The 18,027-nt window shown below is 37.5% G+C and overlaps 1 protein-coding gene across 1 annotated transcript; it reads left to right on the top strand.

The window, feature by feature from the left end:
• Positions 1 to 8,044: 8,044 nt before the first annotated feature.
• LOC120777943 (GTP-binding protein Rit1) lies at positions 8,045 to 17,279 on the top strand. The gene is made up of 3 exons (XM_040109545.1): positions 8,045 to 8,099; positions 15,885 to 15,958; positions 16,643 to 17,279. The coding sequence occupies exons 2-3, from the start codon at positions 15,908 to 15,910 to the stop codon at positions 17,045 to 17,047; spliced, it is 456 nt and encodes a 151-aa protein (XP_039965479.1). The 5' UTR covers positions 8,045 to 8,099; positions 15,885 to 15,907; the 3' UTR covers positions 17,048 to 17,279.
• The last annotated feature ends 748 nt before the right edge of the window (positions 17,280 to 18,027 follow it).

The following is an 18,027-nucleotide window of genomic DNA, read 5'->3' as shown; positions in this document are numbered from 1 at the left end:
AAAAGTAAAACTTTGAAAGATTGTACAAATATTAATGAATCATTTCTAAATTTTCCTTTTTTAATTTCAGTCGATGGATTCATAGTATTGTTTGACCTAAAACTGTCCTCAACTAAACGATTGTATACTTGTGAGACGACATGGTTATGCTTTTTTATCTTTCTTTTCAATTTCCATAAGTAATTTTCAAATTTAAATGCACTAAAAGATTCAAGACATCCAAAATTTACGGTATCACTTGCGAGATGTGTTAAGCAATGAAAAGGAAATCATCATCGTAATACTGAGGCACAAGTTCTACGAATTTTTCCAGCATTTGACTAGCACATCTATTGTATTTAATATAATTACTTTGACTTAAAAGAATCCTAATGCTTAGTGAAAGAAGCAAAAAATGGTTATAGTTTACTGGATCTAAAATTTCTTTTAGTAAAAATATTCCAGTATAGGAAAGAAAGCACCTAAACTCTGTGGCTTTAAACCGCTCAACATCTTTCAAAGAACGTGGGTGCCTAACTCTCGCGGCACCTGATTGCAAATAAACATTATTCTTGAATCTAATGCTTGAATTTGTTTCTGTTTAAGTGAATAAGGTTTTTTACGTTTTTTTATCCAGGCCAACAATAAAGTCTTTGTAACTCCTAGACAGACTACATGCATGTAATCCAAAGCAAACGATTTAACAATATCTATTGGAAGCTTTTCAATTACCATCGGTTCTAAAATTACATGAGCATTTAGGACAACACGAATATCCACAATGACCTTTGATACCAAGGATAAACGCACGCGCAGGTGCGTCACATATAAAAGCTCGACAATTTACAGAGTAATGTTTTTTGTTAAAAAATATTCCATTTTCCAATAAAATAAGTAGTTCATCTACAAATTTTGTAAGAAATTCGTTTGCGCTTGCTGACTTGCTATTCCCATAATACACTCCAATAACCTTCACATCAACATACGGCCACCCGGGCCATACGGCCCCCGGGCCACCATCCGGCCCGCATAGGCCCTTCATCCGGCCCGCCATCTCTTATAGTCTTTGGGCATCCCAGTTGTATAGGCCTGAAACACGTGATGGATAAAGTAGTGCAGACAGTTAATTTTATACGCGCAAGAGGGCTTAACCACAGACAGTTCCAGGCTTTTCTGGCTGATGTCGGTTCAGATCACGAAGACATTGTATACTTCAGTCGCGTTCGCTGGCTCAGCAGAGCAGCCACACTAAAACGATTCTATTCCCTGCTGGACGACTTAAAGATTTTTCTTGGCAACAAAGACCAAGAAATTACTTTCCTTACTGATGAGGAGAGGTTGGCTGATCTGGCTTTCCTGGTTGATATAACTAAATATCTTTCTGATCTTAACTTAAAACTACAAGGGAAAGACCAACTATGCACACAGTTATACGAACACGTTCTAGCTTTCACAAAAAAGCTTTTATTGTTGGAAAAGCACCTGGAACAAAAGCAGTTGATTCATTGGGAGACCTTATCTACAAACAAGTAAGGAAGGGCTAAGTTCGGGTGTCACCGAACATTTTATACTCTCGCATGATAAAGTGATAATCATTATCCGTCATTTACATATTTTTCAAATACCGTATTTGTGTAAAGTTTTATTCCGCTATCATCATTGGTTCCTAATGTATACAGAGAAGGCATCAGATGGAATTCAAAATAGCGTTATATTGGAAGAAGGCATGGTTGTGAACCGATTTCACCCATATATTGTACATGTTATCAGGGTGTTAAGAAAATATTATATACCGAATTTCATTAAATTCGGTCTAGTAGTTCCTGAGATATGGTTTTTGGTCCATGAGTGGGCAACGCCACGCCCATTTTCAATTTAAAAAAAAGCCTGGGTGCAGCTTCCTTCTGCCATTTCTTCCGTAAAATTTAGTGTTTCTGACGTTTTTTGTTAGTCGGTTAACGCACTTTTAGTGATTTTCAACATAACCTATGTATGGGAAGGTGGGCGTGGTTATTATCCGATTTCTTCCATTTTTGAACTGTATATGGAAATGCCTGAAGGAAACGACTCTTTAGAGTTTGGTTGACATAGCTATAGTAGTTTCCGAGTTATGTACAAAAAACTTAGTAAGGGGCGGGGCCACGCCAACTTTTCCAAAAAAATTACGTCTAGATATGCCCCTCCCTAATGCGATCCTTTGTGCCAAATTTCACTTTAATATCTTTATTTATGGCTTAGTTATGACACTTTATAAGTTTTCGGTTTCCGCCATTTTGTGGGCGTGGCAGTGGGCCTATTTTGCCCATCTGCGAATTTAATCTTCTTATGGAGCCAAGAAATACGTGTACCAAGTTTCATCATGATATCTCAATTTTTACTCAAGTTACAGCGTGCACGGACGGACGGACAGACGGACGGACAGGCTGACGGACGGACAGACAGACATCCGGATTTCAACTCTACTCGTCACCCTGATCACTTTGGTATATATAACCCTATATCTGACTCTTTTAGTTTTAGGACTTACAAACAACCGTTATGTGAACAAAACTATAATACTCTCCTTAGCAACTTTGTTGCGAGAGTATAAAAATTGCAAGATAGAACCCTGGATTTTGACAAGTACGTGCTGATGTTGCAAAGATTAAGGAACGAGTTTGACGACAGATTCGCAGACTTCAAATCACAAACTCCCTGCAAGAAAGTGTTTCAAAATCCATTTGATGTTGAAATTGAAGGCGCTGCGCTGATTTTATAGCTGGAGTTAATAGAATTGCAAAGCAGCTCTCATCTAAAAACAGCATATAATAATTGTCTTCCAAACTTAATTGAATTTTACAAAAGTATATTACACCCAGTCAATACCCATACCTTACTAAGCTGGCTATTCAACATATTTCTTTATTTGGTAGTACATATGTTTGCGAGCAGCTGTTTTCTCGGATGAAATTTAACAAATCAAAAACCAGATCATCTTTATTAGATAGTCATCTTAAAGGCATTTTGCGCATAGCCACTTCTAAAACTCCAGCTGACATACATAGATGCGCTGTGCAAACGGAAAAAATTTCGAGACATCTCCATTAATTAGATTTTAAGAATAAGAATATCCATTTATTACGTCGGTCATCTCGTGTTAGAGAGCAAAGATTTCCAAAAGAACATTTGTCTTAATAATGAATTAATGTTTCGAGTACTGTCGGCGTAGACTTTGATATACTACCATATACAAAAAGTAACAAAGTGATTCAAAACTCAAGATCTGAAAAGCCAGTATTCCCAATGATTTAAGCGATCAGTCGGTGATATTCTCTGAATTAATTGCACTTAAAATGAAAACAATAACAAACCATTCTTGTAATTGCGGCAAAATGTTGTTTCTTTTGGGACTTCTGTATAACACTACTATCAGTTGCAATCAGTCCTTTTGAGCGACTTTGTGGGTGAAAAGCTGCACTACAGATCATCTACTTTGGACTGTGTTGTTGGAAACAGTACTTTCAATGATAGACGTGAGGCTGAATATAATTTAAACGTCATTATTTCGACGCACAGTGTCGGTGAAACGATTTGCGGTTGAACTGAAGCCTTCCAAATTTGTGTATGCAACTCAATCGATTATATATCCAAGTGAATCGATCAACAAATATCTAAGTTAATTAATATTGAAGTTGAAACCGCACCCACCTCATTTAGTCAAATAATCAAGCTGCTCCAAAAACTGTTCGCTATAAAAAAGAACACAATCAATAGCAATACAAGTATAAATATTATTGAAACCCCCAATGTTTGTATTCGGCCTCGATAAATATCATTAAAAATTCGAAACAAAATTAGATGCATCCGCTTGCAACAAAAACACTTTCAAATTGGAAAAATTGCGGTTGCTGACAAACGTTTTTTGCCCCTTTTCATATACACCTTTCCCATAATACCACAATTAGGCTAAATGCAGACTATGAATGAAATTGTTTACGGTGTTTCTTGTTATTGTGTACACAACTGCAAATTTTCGCAATTTCCCACAAAATAGTTTGCCTCACACAAATTGCGTTTACCTACGTTGGCGATCTTCAGCTTTTCCCCGCATACACAATTTTGCCAGCGGCTATTGGCCAGCGTCTATGTGTGAAGGGAAAGGGTGTGTCAGTTTGCTCTGCGCAAATCAAGTGGACAAAATGTCATTTGCATAAAAGCATGCAACATCGTGCAATAGCAAGAACTGCTGAGGTGTAACCTCCCACGCCACTGGTACGTGTGCCTCGGGCAAAGCTTTGCACCACGCCACATTCACACACACACACATACACATAACGGAGGGCGCATGTACACTTTGCATTGTTGTTGTATGCGTTCGAATGTCCAGTTTTTCTCATTTCTATTTCAGACTTCAGGTTATCAAGTTGAGTTTGTTGCCTTTATACTACTTTCGCATGCAACCATCTAACGGGAATATGTATGGCTACTATTCACATGCACGCACACACAAATACTTTGCTGCCAGCGAGTTTCGAGTTTGAGTTTTTCGTGCAACGTGCACGTTCAAATGCCCTAAAATATGCAACAACCTCACTTGCACTAACTTTGTCTCTCATCCGACTGTGCGCCATGTCCGTCTTTGTGTGAGCCAAACACGCAACATTAAGGTGCAATTCACCGGCACTAACACTTTGCAACTGACTGCAAACAGAACGGAGTACATTAGGTCGCATACTTACATACAAACACACATACATTCATATACATACGAGTGCGTGTGGTTATGCATGTAAAATTGAGCGTATACATATCAGCATTTGCCTAGCAGCAGCAACACCTTCCCCCTGGCGTAGCTGCATAAATTGAAAGAGGAAGTCCTTTTTTAGGTTGTGAGTTTAACAACCTCGTCATAGTCGGTGTCGTTGCTAGCTGAGCCAACTCGGTTGTTAGCAGCAGTGAAAGGCTTTCGCTTTTACGTCAACACAGACAACCATCAATTGACCCTGTAGGAAATGCCATGCCATAAACTTTAGTGTATTCTCGCTTCTAAAGCTTGTTTATTCAAGCATTTTTGAAGTTTAAGCGGGTCGACTACCTTCGCGCTCAAATTTCGCGTTAACTTCTGGCGAGAGATTGAAAAACTTCATATTTGCATTTTTTTTATTTTAGTAATTAAATCTTAAACAATTCTATTTTTCAAAACTCTGCCCAAAGGGGTTCTTAAATGAACCACTACCAAACGCTATATTATGATATTAGATTTCTTTTCCCAACCACGAATAGAGACGTGGGTTATATATACAACAGATCAATGCCTTCGATATATTTCCCGAAATATCTTGCCTTCAGCCAGATTCCAATAGAGATGAGGCAAAAATTTGGAGAAGCTACTACTATACTAGTAGTATCCATATTATACCTTGCCCATTCCTACTTGATGAAAATGATACGAAGCTACCTTAAAGACAGGGTACTACTATACGATAGCATTGTCGGTCATAAAAGAAAGGAAATCAATTTTGGGATCCACACTTTGACCAGACCTATGGAACGCCAGCTACGATGGAATTTTACATGCTTAGACTCACACGGTCTTAGCCTAGTCGCGGAAAGAACCGAGCTGATCCTGCTTACTAAAAAACACATCTTGCTGGGGTGAACATGCAAGTTCACTATTCAAACGACGAAAACTGTAAAATAACTGGATATAAGAATGGACAACAAACTGACGTACTTTGCGCAAATTCAGCAAACTGCTAAAAGTCAGCCAATATAATCATATCGGTTTCAATAATTATAACAAATACTGAAAGACCGCTGTTAAGTAGCAGGAAACTGTTCATGGACACAACACAGTCAATGCTATTATATGATGGCGAAATATGGGCCGTGAATTAAATGGGAAGCATAAACGGAAAGTGCTTGCTAAGGTGCAGAAGACGGCAGTTCTGAGGGTAGCCTCGTCGTACCGCACCATATACTATACAAATGCGTGATCCAAATTGCGGTGATAAGCGATGTCTTCCCTATAGATCTACTCGCAACGGAGAGAACACAACTCTGGGTACGGAAAAAAGGCGAAATAGAAATACCAATGCCCACAAGGCAACAGGCGAGGAGCAAACACTTGAACTCGGTGTATCGTTGGGAGCGCAAAGGGAGATGGACCGTCAAGCTAATAAAAGATATAGAGTTGTGGCACAGTAGAAAACACGACAAAGTGAACCACTACTTAAATTTGTTGCTCTCCGGTCTTTCCCACGCTACCCTTTCCAGAACTTTCTTACTTTTAATAAATCCTTGTATTTCTCTAATTGCTGTATCAAATATGCTTCCTTTTAACCTTTCCATAGTAAATTTGGAAATTTCTTACTAATGTCAGTAAAATAATATTTTTTTCACGTCCAATACTGTCATTACTAACTTAATCACCTATTAAATCAATGAGTTTATTTTGAGAAAATAACTTTGGTGTCGATATTTCACCTTCCCATTCACGTCTATTGGTAGACTTTACCGAAATCTGGGTGTTTGGCGACATCATAGATTCTGAGAGAATGCGAATTACTTTTGCAACGAAATCGAGATTTTCATTGCAAAAAACTGGACATCTAAACTGTAAGATCTCCAGGGTTGATTTTTAGTGTTTCGGAAGCAGCCTGGAAGTGCGAATAACGTGATGTTTGTTTGCGCGAAAAAAAATGTGAATGGCTTGACTGGAAAAATAATTATAATCTGAACATAATATATTAAATTTGCTCCGAAGTTTGTAACATCCGTCGGGGTTCCTATAAAATATATTTGTATATAAATGCTGGCTTACTTCGATGAGATTAATATCATTGGCCTCAACTGGATGGATGGATAAGGAAGCGAAGCTCCCACGTCACTGTTGGCACTCATAACTTCGAAATCATAGATAATTTTTCCATCTTGGAACTAGCATTAACACCAACAACAATGTCAGCCTCGAAATCCAACGCAGAATAACTCTTGCCAACATCATCATCCACGACCTCCTATATGGTGCAGAGGCATACACGATGTGATGAATCGACGTTACGAGTTGTTGAGAGAAAAGTTCTGCGGAAGATTTACGGTCATTTTTGCATAGGCATTGACAAATATCGTATTCGATGGAACGATGAGCTTACGAATTATACGACGACAGTGACATTTTCAGCGAATTAAAAGACAGCGGCTACACTGGCTAGATGATGTCGTCCGATTGGATAAAAACACTCCAGTCCGGGGAGTATTCGCCGCCGTGACTGCCGGGAAAAGCAGAGAAAGAGGAAGACCTCCACTCCGTTGGAGAGATCAGGTATAGAAAGACCTAGCTGCACTTGGTATCTCAAATTGCCGCCAAATTGTTAAAAGAAAAAATTATTGCCGCGCCATTGTTAACTCGGCTATAATCGCGTAAGCGGTGTCTACGCCAAAGAAGAAGAAGTATGTTCTGATTTCTTACAGGGTGTGTTGTCAGGTGTTTAAGCGCGTGCAACTTTGCGGGTTGGTCGTTTTTTATTTCTTAAACAGGAGTTTGTTTATTTGTCGAACGGTTTGTTTGTCCTTTTTAGTATATGCATAGCGAGCTATGCCATACGCACATGTTCATACACACATACACCTGTATTTATAATGAAGACAAGCATTCAAATTCACATTTCGGCTTTGTTTGCCGAACTCTGTTCCATTCATTTCGCTTTCAATCTCACTCTTACTTTTTGTGAAATTCACACTCGTTGACCTGAATTCAACGCTTCCACCTTTCTTCACCTTCCGCCGCAAGCAAATTGTTCCCTCCGGTGAGTCGTGCGCCCAGAGGCAGGTGAGCGGACGATTGGTGTGTTTTTATGCAGCAGGCACTTTTGTAGGCGTTTGCCTGTTTTATTGCTCATTTAATTTACATTAAACACACATGATTTCATCTACATTCGTAGGTGTATATCCTTGTGTTGCTTGTGTTGATGAGCGAACTTATGTGTATATCATGTCACTGCACTAATTATATATAATACTTGTATTACCAGCGCTAATTAATTAAGTATAAACAACTCATTGTTTTCCCGTTTCCGTTTCAGCTTTAATTGTGCGTTTCCTCACCAAACGTTATATTGGCGAATATGATCATCAAACAGGTAAGCGATAATTTATTTCAGGTTCAAATAAAAATTTATTATACTCTCGCAACAAAGTTGCTAAGGAGAGTATTATAGTTTTGTTCACATAACGGTTGTTTGTAAGTCCTAAAACTAAAAGAGTCGGATATAGGGTTATATATACCAAAGTGATCAGGGTGACGAATGTATTTGGACGTAATTTTTTTGGAAAAGTGGGCGTGGCCCCGCCCCCTACTAAGTTTTTTGTACATATCTCGGAAACTACTATAGCAATGTCAACCAATCTCTATAGAGTCGTTTCCTTCAAGCATTTCCATATACAGTTCAAAAAAGGAAGAAATCGGATAATAACCACGCCCACCTCCCATACAAAGGTTATGTTGAAAATCACTAAAAGTGCGTTAACCGACTAACAAAAACGTCAGAAACACTAAATTTTACGGAAGAAATGGCAGAAGGAAGCTGCACCCAGGCTTTTTTTTAAAAATTGAAAATGGGCGTGGCCTCGCCCACTTATGGACCAAAAACCATATCTCAGGAACTACTACACCGATTTCAATGAAATTCGGTATATGACATTTACTTAACACCCTGATGACATGCACGAAATCGGTTCACAACCAATATAACGCTATTTTGAATTCCATCTGATGCCTACTCTGTATAATATATACATATGTACATATATACATTAGGAACCAATGATGATAGCGGAATAAAGCTTTACACAAATACGGTATTTGAAAAATATGTAAATGACGGATAATGAAGTCTCGATTATCACTTTATCATGCGAGAGTATAAAATGTTCGGTGACACCCGAACTTAGCCCTTCCTTACTTGTTTTATATCACTTTTATACGGGATTTTAGCGAAATGCAGTCATTTGTACTGGCTCTTGGGCCTCAGGCTAAATCAGCAAGTGCTGGTCGACTACCAGCAGCTGTGCTGAAAACGATTCTTCCGGCCCTGGGTAAGTCGTGAAAGCTCCAGGAAACTCTTCGCTCTCACCTCTCAATGAGTTTTGCTGGAACACTGCTGTTCAGCTGTTTGGAAGAAGATGAGAGAGAATCATCTTAACACTTTCTCCTCGAATATCCCGTTTTTGCTAGATCAAGGCTAACACATCTCATACTTTTAGACATTCAAGTGAAATAGTGGAAATGATAAGTCCCCAGCCTGATTTGTAGTTAACCTTAACCTCCAAAAGGCGCATATATACATTTGACAGTTGTCGAATCACTAGTTTTTGAATTATATCATCTTGAGAAAAAAGTCCAAAACTTGGCTTAATGACGAGTTTTCGGACACCGTCCCAAGAAAATCAACCATCAAGGATTGGAATGCTAAGTTTCGACGTAGTGAAATAAGCACCGAAGACGGTGCACGCAGTGGCAAACATCAAAAGAGTTCACAAAAGAGTTTTTGATGACGGTAAAGTAATGTTGTTCGAAATATCAGGCAGGCAGATGTTCAAGATGGATGAAACATGACTCCATCATTTGATTCCAAAGACCAATAGACAGTCAAAAATTCATAAATTAGACTTCGAATTGCTTCCACATCCACCGTATTCGCCAGATCTGAACCCCAGCTTATATTTCTTGTTCTCATATCTCAACAGAATGCTCGCTGGGAAGAAATTTTCTTCGAATGAAGAGGTGCTCACCGAAACTGAGGCCAATTTTGAAGCAAAGAACAAATCGTACCGCAAAAATGGTATCGACATGTTGGAAGATCGCTAGAATCAGTGTATCACCGTTGAAGAGTACTACATTGAATAAAAAAAAAACGAATTCTGCTAAAAACTTTGTTTTACTATGGTAGGCCGGGGAGTTTTCAAGAAAGAAAAGTTAGAAAAAAAAAACAACTAAGTTTCAGGGCGCTTTCGCCGTTAGCTAATACTCAACTACGGAAGTTTCTTTTGACATCACAAAGGACTGTACATAATAGTCTAAGTATAAGCAATGCTAAGGGATACGTCATCTTACCTCAGCAACCTATTGTTTGCTTAAAATAGAAAAGGAATATAATAAATTTTGAACAAATTTCCGAGTTGGCTTGAATCGGAGTAGACACAAAATCTTAACAGCCAATCCTACAGCTATATTCATGCGAAGAGATTATTAACTATTCCATGGTTCCAATGTTCCGAACAGACGTTGGGAAGCAACTGTTCTTGTGCGTCTTTTTCAGTATATAATATTCATTTGACGCGGAAACAATAATCATTACACCCTGAACCTATATATTTCCCCTATATTAGGTTTGCCCAGAAGGAAACGTGGGAGTATATACAGCGTCTATAATTAAGGATGACATGATTTTGATAGCTCATGGCGGCCAAGTTTGTTTACGGATTTGTGTCAATTTTTGTCAGTGTGTTTAGTAAGGCTTGTCAATTCATCATGTCACATTGCACTTTGGCAGAACTTTCGGAAATTTTCCAAATTATTACGCAAATTCACGTTCATTGAAAATTTCAAAAAATTACGTTCATCGAAAAATCATTATCTCAGATGAGGCCTACTTATAGTTTAATGGATTTAAAAACAAACAAAATAGTCGCTATTGGGATGAGTCAAATTTTCTTGTGTTTGAAGAAAAACAATTGCGGACTGTGGTGTGGCGGCATTATCAAGGCTCGGAAATCGATCCGACTTTTTCCCACTGTAATTTGATGAACTGGACGTGTGCTCTCTCTATTTTCAACCTGACGGTGCGCCGTCTCATGTTTCACGTCTAAACAAATGCTACCGGGTCATCAAAAATTGGCGTAAATAGCTGAATATACGCAAACGGAGTCGTGGTGACATTTTGTTCAAATCATAAGGGTATAAAATTATCTCAATTCATAAAAACAGAACCCATTTCGACTAAGTTTTAGTGTTTTATTTCATTTTAACAGTCAGTGACAAAAACTTGACAAAAACCATTTTCATTTGTGATATATAGAATTTTTTGTAATGCTCTGTATTTGGTAAGTGTAACTAATACTATAAATCCTCAGCGAAATAAGCATAAATCAGTGAAAAGGAAAAATTATGTCACATGCTTAAAATAATTTTGAAAATTTTCAAATTTTTCAACATAAATACACAAAAGATACAGTTTTTCCATGCTAAAAAATTCGTGATTAATGCTATCTCTTCGACACATCAGCAGAAAAATTTAATTTTCACTCCGCAAAGTCCCGAACGCTCATTTAAGCGCGAAGTGCTGTAAAAATTCAATTACCGCAAATGAATTATAAAAGCTGCATAAATGCATTCCAGGGGGATTGCATATGCCAGCATACATATAGATTTATATACCTTTACATTTGTTCATGTATACATATGTATGTATATATAAGCCATATATATACATATTCGCATATTACGTGTCAGATGTACCGTGTGATTATTGGTTTTACTTTTTATGTACTTACAAGAGAACAACGAAAAAATCACTCAAATTTTTTTGTGAAACCTGCACACAGTTTAATTACATTCATAACATTTAATAACGGATTTATAAATAATTCGATGAATAAGTTCACTATTTCAAAAATAAATTTGGAATTCCGATATTTCTTGCTTATTAATGCAATTTTATTATAATATTAATGAAGCACTTACAAATATAATGACGTTTCATATTGAAAATCGTCGTTCAATTAGTCAAAAGGCACGGGTTGATATTACTTTCTGTGATTTGGTGTCTAATTCTATTGATAGTGGGACAAAGGGAGAACGTCAACACGCAGATCGAGATGGAAGATCGCCCACGGACGGAATCTGATTATTGTTAAGGCGTCCTAATTGCAAAAACTTATCTTAAATATGAAAGAACGATTCCTGTAGAATTCTCAGCTGATCTTAATGATTTTTTGTACTTTTATTACTGTATTTATTTGAAATTTTCAGCCACATCATTTGTTTGTAAAACTACAGAAGACTTGCAGTTAAATACACATACAAGATGCGTTCTAAAGTCAAAAGGGCTTTTTAAATCTAGCGCCGCCTGGTGACGTCATGTACATATATGATGACTGGCGCATTAGAAACTGCTATCCTTATCGATTGTCCAGTGAGAATTTCATAACATTTCATTGATTGGAAGTGAAGTTATTGCGTTTTAAGTGTCAGTATGTTTATGTTATCGATGGGAAAATGAGCCTCGAACAAAGAGCCAACATTAAATTTTGTTTTAAAATTGGTAAAACTTTTACTGAAACGTTTCAATGGTTGAAACAAGTTTATGGCGATGATTACCTATCCCATAGCAGAGTGCACGAGTTGTTTCAACGTTTTCAAAGTGGTCGTGAGGACATAAATGACGATCAACATGTGGGCCAATCAAAATCCGTGATCACCGGAAATTCCATCGAAACTATGCGTGAATTCATCAAAAATCAGCCGAAATCATTATTGAAATTCATGGAAATGGAATTGAATATCTCGAAAACATCGATTTTGAAAGCGTTATGCTGACGGCCATACCGGCCAACGGCTAAAACACTCGTTCGACATGCTTTTGGACCGTTCAGAAAGCTGTATTGAAGCATAAAAAGACTATTTTGAATAAAATAAATTGGTTTTGCCGAAAAAACTATTTGTTCTGTTTTTTTTTAAGTCTTGTTTACTTTGGAGCGCACCTTGTAATACTAATTTATGTGATAAATTATAGGAACATATTTTTCCGACTACAATAGATCCACTCTGTTTGAAAACTAAAGAAAATCTAAATTTTAATTATTTTAATGATAAAACTCGCATCTATGAGAAAGTTCTTTAAGAAACGGTAGAATTGTTAAATTTTCATTTACCTGCTTAAAATGACTTCATTGGCCTCAACACCCACGCCGTTAGTTTTGCTTTCTCCACACTCTGAAAGTATTCGACGCAGTACCCGCCGTGGGAAGCAGACGAAGAGGAAGACCTCCACTTCGTCGGAAGGACCATGTGAAGATGGAAAAAAACTTAATTTTATCTAATAAATATTGAAAATTAAATATGAGTGATATGAATTATTTAATGCTGGCATTTAGATCGGTAGTTGAGTTCGAAGTTTAAACCCATAATATGAGGATTTCCATTTATGTTTTGGCATTAGAGAACAAAAACAAATATTAAGCATCGAAAATCATTCTTTGCTTTTCAAAATATTGTCCATAATCTTTTAATAAAAGGTATTACTACTATAATCCAAAGTAGGGACTATAATATTTTCAGATTTGTGGATCACATCCCAAAAGAACAAACGACCGTAACAAAATGTAGGCAAAAGATGCAAGGTCTATAAGACGGGTAAAGTAAAACTTTTCAGCCATTCTGGCAACATGAGGCCAATCGTTTTCATGGTGGATAATTATTGCCTAGTCGAAAATTACAAGTGTTTCTCGGTAACCGCTCACTTCAATTTGATGACTTGGTTTTAGTAACGTTTTCGGAGCTCACAGTACAGCCCACCCTTCTCATCCCACAAAATACAGGCATATCTTTGATATTACTCATATTCGGCTTTGCTGGTCATTCGGATGGTTGGCCTGGTTAAACATAACATTTTTTGCATTAAGGGTTGGCGTCATGTGTTCATCTTTCATAAGGCGTTACAATCCGTTGTAAAAAACTAATTATTTTTGTAGCTTTCAAGCAGTATTTTTGACATGCAAAATCGTCTTTCACTGCCTCTTGACTTCAATTCTCATGACACCCAATTTCCATGCTTTTGAATATGTCCGGCTGCTTTTAAACATTTCGGCTGCTTTAGTGACTCCCAGGAATTCTGCGACCTCTTCTTTTGTTTGGCAAACAGTCTTCATAGAGTACTGCTACCAATCTCTCATCTTCAAACTTCTTTGGCCGTATATTCCAGGTCAAAATCACCACTTTTAAATCGTGCAAGCCACATTTAACAAGTGCGCTTACCTAGAATATATTTACATAAACTTTCATCAAAATATTTACACAAACTTTCATCAAAATACGTTGACTTTCGGCTGTAGTTTTCTTCTTATTAAAGTAATGTAAAAGAACTCTTCGCAAAAACACTTTTGCATTCACAAAATTCGACATAGTATGTAATCCTTCCTTCAGTTTGGAAATTGGGTGGCCGTGGATTTGGCAGGGAGAGTTTTATGCTCCTAGTTTATTTAATTCTCCTTAATTAGATTTTTATATATTATACACAGATAGTTCATGGTTTACCTCTTCAGTTCTGGAGCTTTTGAAGAGTCCAACGCTACTAATACAGTCTTCTCACAGGGCGGTTTCTGGTTGAGATCACGAGCTATCTGGGCGTTTACGAAGCTGTGGTGGTGATGTGCACTTAAAACAAAAAAAAACCCTAACTTCGTCTGCACCGAAGCTAATATACCCTTCACAGTGGCATTTCTTTTAGTAACTATGTGTTCAGTTTATACGGAAGCTATATGCTATAGTAATCCGATCTGAACAATTTTTTCGGAGATTATACTATTATTAGTTTAAGCAGTAATCCATGTCAAATTTCGTGAAGATACCACGTCAAATGCGAAAGTTTTCCATACAAGCCCTTGATTCCGATCATTCCGTTTGTATGGCAGCTATATGCTATAGTTAACCGATCTGAACAATTTTTTCAACAATTTTTTCGGAGATTACATTGTTGCCTCAGAAAATAATCTGTACCAAATTTCGTGAATATATCTTGTCAAATGCAAAAGTTTTCCTTACAAGAACTTTTTTTCGATCGTTCAGTTTATATGCCAGCTATAGTAAGCCGATCTGAACAATTTCTTCGGAGATTACATTGTTGCCCTAAAAGATAACCTGTGCCAATTTTTGTGAAGATACATTGTCAAATGTGAAAGTTTTCCATACAAGAACTTGATTCCGATCATTCAGTTTGTATGACAGCTATACATACATATGCTATAATGGTCCGATATCGGCAGTTCCGACAAATCAGAAGCTTCTTGAAGAGAAAATGACGTTTGCGAAATTTCAAAACGATATCTTAAAAACTGACGGACTAATTCGTATATATACAGACGGATGGACAGACGTACATGGCTAAATCGACTAAGCTCAACATACTGATCATTTATATATAGTATATACTTTATAAGGTCTCCGACGCTTCCTTTTGGGTGCTACAAACTTCGTGACAAACTTAATATAACCTGTTCAGGGTATAAAAAGCCCTGCTGTTATTCAGCTAGGCTCAAATGGTGTGAAGGTCCGAAGTAGCAGGCCTCGAAAGTATTCACCACTGTGGAAACTAGAGTTATGGAGCAATAAGACTTACCTAGGTTGGCCAAAGTTCGACATAGTATTTGGGTGAAAAAATATTGATTTTTACTCTTCAAGTTAAAGTTAGTTACATAGTTATAGAGCCAATATGATGTTAAATATTTCTCCTGTCAGCGCTGGCGGTTCTTTAAAAAAAATGGTCCATAATGCACACAAAATAATAAAAAAAAAAAACACTTTTATTCACTTTCAGTAAAATTATTCGAAGCTTATAAAAAGCTAATAGCTTTCACTCCATAATACTCCTGAAAGCACCCAAGCCACATACGCCTACACAACTACAATGTTCATGTTTCACGCCAATGCGGTCATACCTTGCAACTCCTCTGCACTTTGCATGATTTCCAATCCTGCCACCACTTTAAAGTGAGAAAATTTAATATACATTAGTGTTGAAGGCGCCACGTCTACATACATACACAAGCGCATGCATATACTAGCTATATTATATGATATATACATAAATACATAATAGTGTATGCAGAAATAAAAATTCAAAGCTCTCTTTCATTCGTTTATATTGCAGAAAATCGATACAAGCATGAAGCGATGGTGGAGGGGGAGCCGGTGCTGTTCGAATTACTAGACACATGCCCCAAGGTAAGTGAATTATCCTGTCAGTGCACACACAAACACTCACACAGCCATGTTGACTGACTGCCGCCACAGCAAGGACGATAAGAGTCGCAAGGACATTTACTGTACGTGCGACACGCATTACACACTGTTATACACACGTTCACACCTATATCGAGTGAAATCACTCCTGTTGCTTGTTGACTCAACTGTGAACGCTGACGCAGAAGTCTGTTGACAATTACATATATACATATTTACATACATCCAAAGGCACCTACATTTGTAGGTGCCCTCTGAAAGCACACACACACATGTATACATACATATGCACAGAGTTGTAAAAAGTTTTAGGTGAAAGTGGTAAATGCACTCACGGCATTGAAGTCGTATGTATTATATAGAATGTGTGTCAGCAGTACGCCGCTGGACTAATAACTTTATTTTCATTTTCCACATTCTCACCGCACACAAAGGAGCGCCAATCAGTCAGCTGACTAGTTGTGTTTGTGCTCTCCGCACCATACTTACTAGCATGCAGTTCCTTCTTTGCTTATTCATAAATGAATTTTATTGTTATTTTTTCTCTCTTCCCTACCATGACTGGCTGATGTCACCTCTCAATGCTACACAAATAACAACAACAATGACATGTAAAAATAAAAAATTATAATTGCGGTGATGTAATATGTCATGCCAACAACACAGGCTAATGATGAGTTTCCCAATGCCGCTGAGTTGGTGCAATGGGCCGACGGCCTTCTACTCGTCTACTCGATCACCGACCGCAGCTCGTTTAATTACATACGACGCGCCAAGTCAGACCTACAATCCGATACACCAGTGCAATTAGTGGCCAATAAAGTAGATATGGTGCATTTGCGTCAAGTTAGTCGGGATGAGGGTGAAATTCTCGCCAAAGACTTTGAATGCAAATTTAGCGAGGTCTCAGCGGCGGATCATGTCGATCAGGTGGCCGAAGTGTTCCACGAACTGTGCAAGGAGGTGTTGGCGTCGAAGCGAAAGTCGAAACAGAGCCTTTTAGAGCGAATGTTGGGCGGCGCACGACCCTACAGTCGAGGGAAGAGTGACAGTAATCTGCCGAAGGACTGATAACAACTGCAAACAGCTTAGCGGCGTCTTGAAAGTAGAGTGAGAGCAGCCAAACATACTAAATGTTGCTGTGAAACGCTGTTATGATGCAACTTCACAGCTTAAGCGTCTCGGCTATTCAGTCGACGTTTGTAGGACTTTGCGAAATTTTAATAATTAAAAAAAAAATGTTTTAACCTATTTTTTTATGTAGCGTATAACTTAAACGAACTTTATTTAATACAATTTCCAATGCACGAATTTTTGTAATTAAAATTAGCTTTAAAATAAAATATAAACAACATATTTGGTAAGCAAATTTAATTGACATTTGTAGTAAATTAAAAAAAGGTAATAAAAACGAAAATGATCTTTCGTTTGGCTAAAGTTTTTATGTTTAACGAACGCATAGGTTATCCCATCACAAAGCTTATCGCTTAAACATTCATGTAGCGCCATCTAGTTGTCAACTTTGTGTGTGTAAGACTTCGTTTCGACATTTCGGTTCGAACCTTGGCTAAAAGCTGCGAGCAAAGTTTAAATCAGCAAATCTTTGAACCATTATAGTAAAGTTGTCAAAAGTAAAAACTTATTTATTACTATAACGGAGTTATTAGATACAGAACCGCATCGAATGTGGGAATGATGGATATCATCGTTTAACTTTTGAAAACTTTTCATATCAAGAACCAAGAAGGAAATGTTGGGGACACTATAAAGTATATATGTATGTATATAACTGATCAGAGTCTGTCTGCTTGTCTGTATGTATGTACATTCTTTTCATACGTTCTTTTCTCCTCCTTCTGATGTTACCCCACATATTTGGTATAACAACTATCTTCAACGCAATCTAATTATGTTCTAGACATTTCAGACCAGTTTGTCCCGGAATAAAGACACTCTCCATTAAAGAAAAAAGGCAATTCAATTGCGCATGGGTCAGAGGTTATGTTGGCAGAAGGTTGTATCGCAAGTGCTGCCAGTTTGTTGAAGCAACT

Source organism: Bactrocera tryoni, chromosome 5 (assembly GCF_016617805.1).
Source record: "Bactrocera tryoni isolate S06 chromosome 5, CSIRO_BtryS06_freeze2, whole genome shotgun sequence".
Classification (NCBI taxonomy): Eukaryota; Metazoa; Arthropoda; class Insecta; order Diptera; family Tephritidae; genus Bactrocera; species Bactrocera tryoni.
This window is presented reverse-complemented; position numbering and strand designations above follow the sequence as displayed.

Coding starts and splice junctions, on each gene's coding strand:
- LOC120777943 (XM_040109545.1), top strand. CDS start 15,908: ATGGTGGAGGGGGAGCCGGTGCTGTTCGAATTACTAGACACATGCCCC. Junction 15,959..16,642: donor TACTAGACACATGCCCCAAG/GTAAGTGAATTA, acceptor CCAACAACACAG/GCTAATGATGAGTTTCCCAA.